This window comes from Priapulus caudatus, unplaced genomic scaffold, assembly GCF_000485595.1.
Source record: "Priapulus caudatus unplaced genomic scaffold, Priapulus_caudatus-5.0.1 Scaffold506, whole genome shotgun sequence".
NCBI classification, from domain to species: Eukaryota; Metazoa; Priapulida; class Priapulimorpha; order Priapulimorphida; family Priapulidae; genus Priapulus; species Priapulus caudatus.
The window spans coordinates 160,147-172,419 of record NW_014577567.1 but is presented as its reverse complement, the minus strand read 5'-3'; the positions used below and the strand labels follow the sequence as shown (position 1 = coordinate 172,419).

General features: G+C 49.9%; 1 protein-coding gene across 1 annotated transcript in view; it reads right to left on the bottom strand.

The window, feature by feature from the left end:
- Positions 1–4,490: 4,490 nt before the first annotated feature.
- LOC106811124 overlaps positions 4,491–12,273 on the bottom strand; it is a 12,080-nt gene continuing 4,297 nt past the window's right edge. Inside the window, exons 2-5 of the mRNA XM_014814663.1 lie at positions 10,520–10,670; positions 7,588–7,752; positions 7,136–7,261; positions 4,491–6,455 (exon numbers count right to left, since the gene is read on the bottom strand). Of these exons, the coding sequence (XP_014670149.1) occupies positions 6,193–6,455; positions 7,136–7,261; positions 7,588–7,752; positions 10,520–10,670 (705 nt within the window). The 3' untranslated portion in view covers positions 4,491–6,192. The remainder of the gene's footprint in view (positions 6,456–7,135; positions 7,262–7,587; positions 7,753–10,519; positions 10,671–12,273) is intronic.

Here is a 12,273-nt window from a genome sequence, read left to right as displayed (position 1 = left end):
ATAGAAATAGGAGTCCGCATCCTTAATAACTATCAATCCCTCATAGGATGAAACGATAGGACGAAGAAGCTACCGGTTTTCGTTTTACTTTCGCTCTCCCCTCCCAGGCGCCCGTCACTCCTACCGTCCTACGCAGTCATAAACATGCTCCACATACGGCATCGCTTCGCGCCGTAGACATGCAACAATCGATCGCCCGTACATCAATCGGCACCGCTGCTTTTCATGACGGACGTACATCGTCCGCACTACAGCGACAGGCGCGGTACACGCTGGCTATCTGTAACACCCGCTGTTGACTTTGTTGTCAGTCTACTGTCAGGTACTGTTCAAGGACTTCAAGGTATAATTTCAATTTTTACATTCTTCCCCCCCCCCAATTTTCTCAACGAATTTGACGTTTCACAAAATTGACCTCTGCGACTGTCAAATCCGCCGATCCGCCGAAAAATCTCATCCCGGAGTCAGTATGTATGCGTGTGTGTGCATGTGCATGCGCGTGTGCGTGTGCGTGTGTGTATGTATGTGCGCGCCCGTGTGTGTGTAAATGTGGTAAGTGTGTGCGTGGGTGTGCGTGTGATTGTGCGTGCGCATGGCCGTGTGTCTGTGAATGCGGTGTGTGCGTGCGTGCGCGCGTGTGTGTGATGTGTGTGTGCGCGCGTGTGTTCAAATATTTGACAACGGGAGGTGTAACCCTGCCCGCCGCCGTCCACTGACTTTCAAAAATATATATCTTCAAAACTACTCAATGCATTTTGCTTTTTTTAAAAGAATTTGACTTATTATTGATGCTTCTAACCAGAATGCTATTTAAAAATATATATAAATAAGTGAAATTGTACTATGAAATCACCCCATTTCCTTCTTCTTCTTTTTAAATTGAATGTCATTTTAAGGTAAAATTTCAGATTTTATATATATTTAGATACAATTTTTTTTTAAACAAATATTGGTATATGACTCGAGTCATATGACTCAGTACCGATGGGTACGGAGTCTAAATATCAGTATGTTTCGTTTACTGTAAATACATCCTCAAATAAAAGCGAGAGATAAATGGCAGTCAGACCCCACTCGAACCCGTCTGGAGGACGGGTAATAGCTAGTGTATATATGATATCTGTGCGGTATAAATTTTCATCATTTTGTTAGGGGGTAATTAATCTCACGTTCTAACGAAGTATATCTCCTTGAGATTATTTACCCCTGATTTTTATGAAATAGACCAATACGCTGAGAATTTTGATAAACGGGACACCATTCAAAACGTTTCGGCTTTTACCGTCAGCTACGCAAGGGGCGCTGCTGTCGCGATTGAATCAGTAGACTGGTACCCGGTCGACAGTTTCACACGCTACACGTAGCGTACATCAGTGTAGCGAAAGATATATGCCGGAGTGAAGGTGACGAACGGGTACCAGTCTATTGAATTGAGATTTTGTTTGCAATGTGTTCATGTTATTTTAGCATCTAGGCCTAGTTAGCATGTACTGTGTACTCTACCGTAGGTCTTCTGATTGAGAGCGCTGATCAGCATCTTATCAGGAGAAAAGTGAGAGTTTCAGTTACTGTTCATGGTCTAGCACTATCTGTTCCGATGGCGACCGAACCGACTTTGAACTTGTATACCGACATCAAGGAAGACTGGGAAACATTCAATAAGGACTTTGCTACTCTTGAAGTAAGTCACTATTACTAAGGTTCATGCTCACAGGGTCTATGTCCCCCAGGGTACTGTCCGGCAGTACACTGGGGGACATAGACCCTCTCAGCAATGCTCACAGGGTCTATGTCCCCCAGGGTACTGTCCGGCAGTACACTGGGGGACATAGACCCTCTCAGCAATGCTCACAGGGTCTATGTCCCCCAGGGTACTATCGAACCCTACCCAGGGTACCCTCCGATAAGGATAGTACCCTGGGGGGCATAGACCCTCTCAGCGTCACTAAGTGTCGGATACGTCATTCGTCAACACGTCATATATCACTTTGACACTTTTATTTGCAGTGAATAGTAACTTATAATGTTATTAACGCCAGTTGCGCCCGCGGTGATGTAACAGTGACTGTGGGAATTGTTTACCGCATCATGCATCACCTTCATTTAACCCTAGTACCAGAATTGCATCATCCTGAGTAATACTAGTGATGTAATCTTACGGTTACAACTTACATATATAGGCATTACAGGCCTATCATTATATGCTAGCGTAGGCCATCACCTATTCTACACATGTTCGTTGGGTTACGTTATTGTATCAACTTGTGACGTTAGCTCTATGCAAGGGTAAAGTTAACGGAGATATGAGATGTATTAGTGTCGGTTGGTGGTCGATCAGGCTGGTGTTTGGCTGCCCACCTACCTCACTCTGTGTCTGTGTACCTTCCTGCCAGCCTATTCAGATACAGAGTGGCTATATGCCCAGCAGCCGGCATATATCTGACGGCTGCCGGGCATATAGCCACAGCGATTTAGATGTGTTTCTTCCTGTCTGCCTGTGGGAGTATCTGTATAGTGGTTAGTGTTACCGGGGACATTAACCCACTTAACAAATTCTATGCCGTCCAATGTTTGTCGCTTGCTACACTCTCCCTACAGTGCCAGTCTGCCTCCCTCCCTGTCTCCCTTCCTGTCTGCCTGTTTGCCTTCTTCCCTGACTGCCTCCCTCCTTGCCTGCCTGCCTGCCTCCCTCCCTGCCTGCCTGCCTCCCTCCCTGAGCTCCCTCCCTCCCTATCTGCCTGCTTCCCTGCCTGCCTACCTGTCTCCCTCCCTGCCTGCCTGCCTCCCTCCCTCCCTACCTGCCTGCCTCCCTGCCTGCCTGCCTCCCTCCCTGCCTACCTGCCTCCCTCCCTGCCTGCCTGCCTGCCTCCCTCCCTGCCTGCCTGCCTGCTTACCTGTCTGCCCATCTATTATTCATACCTGTCTATAAAGGACACTCGTGACATTTCCCTTGAGTGACAGTTATACAGTCCGGCCACATCCATGGAGCGGATACCCCTGTATAAAGGCCACTATCGGCAATTCCCGTGAGCGGCCCTCATATACAGGTGTGACTAGGTGGTTAGCTGTGTGCACGCGATGTTCTGTGGTTGGGAAACCCGGGGATTGGGACAGTGTTTTAAGTTTACTGTACGCTGACGTGCGTGTGGTAGTGCGAATGCATGTGTCTGCACTCACCTGTGTGCGCGTATGGGGGGGGGGTAGTACTGTGATTTAAAAAAATTTAAATCTAGCATGCAGATAAAAGATTTCTCTTTAGCAGTGACTTGCCGAAGCATTGGGTCAGTTCGTAGACGAACGTTGTTTTGCAGTTTTCCTGCAAGCATAGTATAGTGTAGCAGCGCGCTGCAGTGTGTTTCAACGAACACCGGGTGGTAATATTTCAGTGCTGTTGCTTGGTTAATGCCTAAGGATTCGTTTGAGAGCGTCGGTGTCAGGAGTTTTTACCCCACTTTGACTACGTGTCACATCAGGGGACATAAACCCTAGTTTTATGCTATGCAGGATTTATGTGCTCTTGGATTGATCGTATGACGTCAGTACATCTACGGGCCCGCATTCCTTGCAATGAGAGCGTGCAGACAGTTTAGCTATTATGCCCATTATACGAGCCATTCTGTGTGTTTTCAATTTCCCTTGGCCGCAGCAGGATGCAAGAGAACACGTGTACTCCTGGTCGCAGTGTTTTTACGAAAGCCGTCTCAAAGTTAGCAGACAATTATATGAAATTGAACCAGTGTCATCTAGTTAAAATTGCTTCAGCGTGTGCCCAATTAAAAGCATTTAATGCTTCAAGAGAAAATAGAGAACGACCTTTAAAAAGAGGCTAGCGTTCTGAGTATTTTGATTTATTCCCTGTTAGTCATGTCAAGCCTGATATTGGGTGTTGGCGCAGTTCTTTGAATTCACTTGTACTTTTAAATCCACCCCCTAATTAGTTAATCCTACGTTATCTGGTATATTCGTTACGTGAACTAGCATCACAATGGATCTGTAATGATGACTAGGCGATTATTTTACGATATAAGTTAGTAAATCGTGAGCATCGTAAGATGCAGAAAAATTTCACGGTTTTTGGATAGAAAGCCCTTCTGCGTAGAAACCTATTCAAATATGTAACTGACAGCGACGAATCGATAAGCAAATGCGAAGCATACATTAGAATTTGCTGAGTAAGCAACTCCCGCGGACACGCTATCTGTTCTACGTGATACGGCCTGAAAATTTGTGCTAGTCCGGCCGGAAGTCCGCCGATGAACTGCTGGTGCAGGGTAGCAACGCTTTTGGACAAAAATAATCACGACACAAAACGTGATCAAAATCATTTCGGTTTTATATTTCTAACTACTTAAAATCCAAACTAGAAACGTTTGAATTTGTTTGGTGGATGTGCATCATGCTTTGAAATTCTATGTAGAAAATTAAAAACTGCAATTGGTGTATGGCTACAGAAATCTGAACATTTTGAATGAAAAACTCAAGACAGTATAATTATACTTTGATGGTATTTATTTTTTCACGTAACAGACTTGATTTTTGTGGAAATTACCAATCAGCGCAGCGCGTCTCGCGCACACTCTGAATTCAATCATCGTAGAGCTGAAAGATTGTCCAAGTTGGTTCTTGGGGTAAACAGCAGTGATAGCCATATTTACACGTTAACGAAAATTCCGTCGCTAGATGGCGCCACCAGGTACGGTACGCGCTAGGTCAGTATAGCCCTCTCACATACTGGTCGATCAAACAATACTACGTCATTACTATCACACTATGTAGCCATGTTATGTTAGTTATTGGATAGCTGACAAGGCAGAGACATATCGTACGTGCGTTACAACCAGCTGCGTCTCTTTACTTGACCACGTGCGCGATCGTATTGTTTCTCGGGTTGAACAGCCGCTACGAAAAAAGGAATGTTAGTTACAAGTGCAAAGTTACTACGGAGACGGGGTTTTCCCCGTCCTCCCGGGACGATATTCTAACTCTAGATGCAAAAACAGAAAAACGTGGCGTACGTCGCGAGGGTGGGTCTGTCTCTCCGTCCGTAGCACCGCCGCGAGAGCACGTGGGATGCGTTACTTTGCGGCTTCGAATTCTGGTGCCCCGCGAATCAACGACACCCCTATGACATACACACACATATATATATACATCGTGTTTTGTACACCCAACAGGGAAAAACCATTGTTACCGGGACTTGAAATGTCCTTTTCCCGTGATTGGCACATTTTAGCCAGATACGGTAACCGATTTTAGTCTAATACGGTAACCGATTTTAGCCAAATACAATAACCGATTTTAGCCAAATACAATAGCCGCTTTTAGCCAAATACAATAACCGATTTTAGCCAAATACAATAACCGATTTTAGCCAAATACAATAACCGATTTTAGCCAAATACAATAACCGATTTTGGCCGAATACAATAACCGATTTTAACCGTATACAATAACCTATTTTAACCGAATATAATACCTGTGCCTCACGCTGTCCAATCAAAGATTAGCGAGAAAAAACTTTTCCAAAGCACTTTTTTACTGCTTCTTAGATAAGACGAGACGTTTGTTTCTATTCTAAAGGACTTTCCAGGACCAAACACCACGTTAGATCATTCTCCAGGTTGCCTGGGAATCCTAACGTGTGTGCATGGACCGGAACAGTACACGATGCGTGTACCAGGTGAATGAGGTTACGAAGTTTAGACCAGGACAGTCCCGGACGTAGACGCACACACACCTACACTCACGTTACGATTCATGGTTAACCACTGCAGTGCAATTTTTCGGGAACACACAGAACATACCTGAGCCTTATACCTCCCAAGACGAACGATGGGGGTGGAGACAAAATAACTACAAAGGGAAATACACATCTACAAAACGGGGGAAACAAAAGACGAAAGAGAAAAAAACGGACGCGGGGGGGGGGGGACGGTAAACACACATCGGTTTCTTAAATGCCGTCATCTTCTTCGATCTGATCTTTCCGGATTCTACGCCGCGATGGAGAGAGACGGAGAGAGACGTAGAAAGAGAGATAGAGCGTGGTAGTGGTCACGAGGTACTAGCATCATCGCACCGTCACGGCCGCCTTTCGAAAAAAAGACGACCGCAACAGCAAAAAAAAACGGAGAGTCGCGCGCGCGCGCGCGGGGAGAAAAACGGGGGAAGAGTTGAGCGGCGGGCGCCCGTCTATGGCCGGATGCGCTTGGCGTGCAGGTTGTTGTAGTAGGGCATGCAGTCCTCGATGCACGCCTGGATGGGCTCCGGCAGCGAGGCGACGTCGAAGTCCTTGCGGCCCGACGGCGGGTGGAACCGTGTCGACTTGAGCACGCCCGTAACCCACGGCAACCAGGCTCCGAAGACGGACTCGTCGACCGGGCAGTCGGACCAGTCTAGCATCGTGTCAACGTACGTGAGGCCCGTCAGCTTGCAGTACTGCTGCAGTATCGACTCTACAAGAGAGAGAGAGGAAGATAACGATGAGGTAGATGTGGAGAGAGAAAGAGAGAGGGGGAGAGAGAGAGAGGAAGATAACGCTGAGGTAGGATGTGGAGAGAGAGGAGAGATCTAGATTCTAGAGAGAGGAAAGAGAGAAAAAAGCGAGAGAGGAGAGTGAGAGAGAGAGAGGAAATGCTAAGGCAGATGTAGAGAGAGACGATTCGAAAAACCACGCGAGACGCGGAGGGCCTAGAATCGAATTCCGTCAGACCATTTTGCGAAACGTCGCGAAAGACGCTAGAATGGATACCGTCGCGAAATTCTGGGACATTGCAGGAATCAATTCCGGAATCAATACCTCGAAGATTCGTCGGCATGAAATACTGGAATGCATGAACGACTCGATACAATTCCAGTGCTGGAAAATGCACTCCGTTCGTCCCAATACTCTGGGACCGGTAACTTTTGAACAGGACTGACTACTTTTTGTGGATTTCACTATGGATTACTACATACATCGTAGAGATTCTTCAAAATCGGGGACCGACAGTTCTGTCGCCACAACAGAATAGATACGGAACAGAAAACATTTCCATCGTAAGAACAGAAAAAACGCTCGAACGTGTACGGACGGCCGAAATAACGCCATCTTGGATTCACTCCACGTATGTTTGCGGTTGCCGCGGCGACTGACCTGGATTGCGGACGAGGTCTTCGCTGTCGATGACGATGGCTTCCTGTCCGAGCTCCTTCGTGACGTGATCAAACAGCATGCTCAGCTCCTTGTATCCGACTTCGGACTCATCGAAATGGTCCCATCCTGCGTGCGTGGCAGAGAAGAGAGAGAGAGATGTGAGAGCGAGATGAGAGAGAGAGAGAGAATCATGGTCACTGTCCAAGAAATCACCGTCACTGTCTATGATAGAACTACGATGGGCAGTCCTACTCCAGTCGTAGCCTCTGAAACCTCGCTATCGCCACCTGAACAAAATTGTCTAAAATTCTGTCTACGGTCCAGGGAAAAATTACTCTTTTTCTCATGGAATCTCTTTTTCAAGTCTGAGGGAAAATGTTACAGGAGCGATTTCGGAGGTTTGAAGAGCGAATCGCTCATCGCTCCCGTGTATTATTTACACTGAAACTCACCCGTGTGGGCGATGTCCGTCGAGGCCTTGTGCATTGATGCGATCGCACGCGCCGGGTGTCGGATCTGGAACGTGTGCACGTAGCCCTCCGGCAACAGCTCGTCGTAGTCGCCGCGCTGAACGACGGCGTACGCCATGTCCTTCACGAACACCGCCTTGCTCGTCTCTGCAAGAGCGAGAACGCCAGGGGGCGCCGGTGACGACGAGCTCGCGGCGGCGGCAGGGGGCGTGGCCGGCGGGCGTCGCTGCGGCAACCGCACGCTCGACAGTTGCTATTGGCTCGTGCGCAGCGCTAGAGAGGCAGGGGGGGGGGAAGAGGAGGAGCCCTGAATGAGAGGGATCGGAGAAGGTCAGGGGGAGAGATGAGGAAGGGGAGATGGGATGGAGCAGCCAGAGAGAGAAGGAGAGGCGGTTATCGTAGGGAGGGGGAAGCAGGGGGACTTAAAAAAGGGTCTTGGAGAAAAGGAGAATCCAAGAAAGCAGAGCCGGGGGGAAGAAAGAGGCCGAGGCGAGAGGAGAATCAGGGAGAGACCGACGAAAGGAGGAGTACGTTTTTCGCTCATCGGTTCCCGCAGGAGTCCTCCTGTCGCGTCCGACTCCCTGCGACGCTGGAACATCGACAGTAGTTGTCGGGAGAGCGGCTACAGATGTACGGATGTGACACACGGACCTGCGTGGGTTTACTGTGTTTACTGATACAGTAAGGAGAGATCAGGGTTTACTGGTACAGTAAGGAGCAGTATTATGGTACAGTAATATACTGGTACAGTAAGGAGCAGTAACGAGCAGTATATGGCGTTTGCCGTGGGTTAGAATCTATGATGTGACAAGTGTGGAAAGTGTTGGCACAGCACATGCGCGCACGAGCAAATAGAACTGTAAACGCACACCAACCAGGTCGAGCTAGTGCTATAGTAATTAGTATAGACTAATTAGTATACTCTCAGTCGACCCGGTTGCAACGAGGTGTGGGAGGGACAGTGCGTGCAGGCTTGCCTGCTGTCCCTGTCACCGGGTGAGGCCTCCCTCTCCCCCCTCGGAGTCCCCTCTCTCCCTCCCCTTCCCCTGGACCTCTCTCGGAGGCTCCCCTGCCCGTCTACCTCCTCCCCTTCTCTAATTGACCCCCACCCACCACCCTACTCAGTCCCACTCCACAGAACTGCTCTTCATCCACCATTCTCCTCCGCTCTCTCCACCAACTCCATCCCGCGCTCCCCCTCCCTCCCCCACTCTCGATCCCCTCCTACCCCACCCATGCATCCTCTGTCCCACCAGTTCCTCCCCAATCCACCCCCTCCCCCGAGCTAGGAGATATTAAGGTAGAAAGAAGGTGAGTATCGATGATGGTCTCTTCGCTCCAGATCCTCCGGCCAAGGTGGGAATGACGTCTCCTGATACGGTCTCCAGCCTGCTAAACTGACGTTGCCAAAACGGGGGGGCCACCCCTCCACCACCCCTCCCCCTAGCTCGGGACGTTGTCTGCCCCCGCTGTCAGGCCGCTTTTGGCTTTCTTCGGCAAGTCTTTGGGTGACCTTCACGCAGCAATAGGGGTCGGGGAGACGGTCGTGATGGTCGCAGCCGTGGTCGGGTGCACGCACTTCTGCTCTCTCTCTCTCTTCTCTCTCTACCCCCCTACCGGCTGCATCTGACCCCCGGCTCCAGGAGTCCCCCACTTCTTTGCAGGTCCCTTCGGGGCTCCCCCGCTAGGTGGCGCCACGTCTGCTCCGGGACATTGAGCGATAAATTTTCGACCGCCGCGCGCGCGAGCGGACAAGCGAACAGCCAAAAACCGAGACAGACAAAACTGTGAAACGCCGGCGTTCGTCCGGCCTGAGGAACGAAATCATCGAAATATCGCCTAACTATCGCTTAAATATCGCTTAAAATATAGCTCGACGACCGTCGCATGTGAACGCAACTACTCTTAAAAAAAAGGCGACCGCTAGCAAGGACTCGACTCTATTCGTTAACCTTAACTTCCGATCAGGTGCATCCAGATTTCATTCGTCGCGACGCGCCTGCCCTACCCCTGGGGGGATTTTCCGTCATTCAATCTCGCGCGAGCGAGCGAGCAATCGCCACAACGCACAGACCCCCCCCCCTTTGCAAATCCAATTTTCGATTTGGCTTCTAATCCCTTCTTGGCGCGCGAAAGCCACCGAGAAATGTAAGGGGGCTTATAACGTCAGAGCGGACGAATCGTAAATCAGCGGAGAGCGTGACGCAGGTTGGAATTGTCGACGCCACGGCTGACTAGCCCGCGACGCGTCGTAAAAAACGCTGTGCAGGTCACCCACCGGAAGCAGGGGATTAAATGTTGTTGCTAGACAATTTTATGGTTTCGATTCGCCCCTCGAAAGTTCGTAACGATTGCGCGACTGAATCGAACGATGTGCGCGCACGGGGGTTCTACGTGGTGGCCATGGCACCGAGCCGAGCTAAGCAAGCAAAATCTGGATGCACGATCGTTGCTACGCAGTCTCGCCATCTACTACGATGGCACGACACTGCCTTCTAGATGTGTTATGCACGCAGCAGAGAAACCCATTTTCGGACAAAGAGGTGACGGAAAGGAAAGAGGGGAGAGGCGCCAGAATCGGACGGGAAAAGGGTGCTGCGGAATCGAAAGGGGAAACGGGTGAAGTGGAACGTTAGAACCAGAAGTGCGTGTCTAGTGTGCACATAAAATGAGAAGAGAAGAAATCAATAAGTCCGGAAATAAAACGGCAGACGGGATCCACCAGGACAGGCGGGGCGGGGGAGGGACTTGCGGCTTAGCCAAGAAACAAGTGCGCGTGACGCCGGTCGAGTCTCGAGGCTTGCCAGCGACGGAACGGAGGCGCGGGGGGGTGCGGAGCGGAGACGGAGAACGAACAGAAGAAGAAATAGGCGCGGCAGTGACGTGTGATGCCACCTATAGCCTCGCAAACTACCGTTCATCTCTCCCTCCAAGAAATTCTTCACTCCGACAAACGTCGATTGCTTCTTGGACGGGTCCCCGACCACCTCTTCGTCTTCGTCATACCGCCTACTTATGCGTTCCTCGCCAAAGTAATATGGACTGACAAACGGTTCAAACTTGACCTGAAGTGAAAACGGTTGTTAAGCGGGCGAACGGGAGCAACGCTGCTCGGATGCCGCCGCCGCACGATTGGCCGGAGACGGGAGGTCGCGGGACGAAGGCGGCGGACGCGAGTGAACGTGTTCCACGTGGGAGGGAGGGAGGGAGGGAGTTTGTGTAGCGGGTATGTTCTGGAGGAATCGTCTCACGAACGTGTTTAGTAGAGGGTGGGGAAGGTGTTTTGGCAATGGAAACATACCAGTCTGGAGATATCGTCTCACGAACGTGTTCAGTGTATCGGGGAAGGTGTTTTACTGGCGAGGACCTCACAAACGTGATCGGCGAAAGGGGAGAGGTGTTTTGAAATTTTGACAATGGGAACGTACCAGGAGAAAATGTCCCTCAATGAACTCATCATGAGTGTTCGATGCAGTGGGTGGGTGTTTGGGCTGGAACGAATATCATGGAGAAATCATTCTCACAAATGTGTTTCAAGTAGAGAATAGGTGTTTTGCTGGAAGGAATGTCGTGGAGAAATCTTCACACAAATGTGTTTCACGTAGGTGACAGGTGTTTTGGGCAAAGGAATGTCCTGGATAAATTATTTCGTGACTGTGTTAACAGGTTTTAGAGGGAATGGCATTTTAGTGACAGACCTCGTGGATAAATCCTGACACTAATGTGTTTGACGGACGAGGGCAGGTGTTTTTGTGGAGGGAACGCACGTGTTCGATGCAAGAGCCGTGTGTTTTGGTGGTAGGAATATCACTGGGAAAATCGAATGTTTTGGCGGCAGTGACCAGACAGATGAATCGCGGACGTGAATGAAATCACTGTTTTAAACAGGGAGAGGTTTTACCAGATCATGGATAAAATCGTGTAGGGGGGGGGGGACAGGTGTGTGCGAGAGGTAGATCATTTCATCGACATGTTAGACGTAGGCATCAGGAGCGCGGGCGGCAATGCTGCGACGACGCGACAAACAAAACAACGACCGACGCAGAACTTATACGACGCAAGACTTATACGATGCAAGTAACGAGCGAAATCGAAAACGAAAAAACCGGACGAACGGCGTCCAACCCCTGTCCAGGCATCCCTGTCTCCTCTCTCTCTGCTCTCGTCGCCGCTACGTGTGCTGTCCATGCAAGCAGCACACTGCGCCGCCATTAAGCAACCTCTCTCTCACCGCCACCCCGCCGACCACTTTGATCGACAACGTAAACCGCCATCTCGAAAATTCCCCCCACCCCTGACTTTTCTTTTTCGCGTGCGTGCGAAAAACCGACAAAGATTTTCGCGCTCGGAGATTATATGGGTGCGGCAGTGGCGGCGAGGTGAGAGCTTGTTTAGCGGGGACGCGAACTTGACAACCAATGACGGCGTGTCAGTGGCGATCTGCCGGCGAATAGAAATTGAGAGATGAGCCGGATTCCATTCCTTGACGGCGACGATGACGTGACGAGACCGATGCAGTTAGCGTGTAAACCCAGTAATGCTACACTCTCTCTCTCTCTCTCTCTCTCCCTCTCTCTCTTGCTCTCTCTCTCTCTCTCTCGCTCTCTCTCTCTCTCTCTCTCTCTCTCTCTCTCTCTTTCTCTCTCTCTCTTTCTCTCTCTCTCTCTC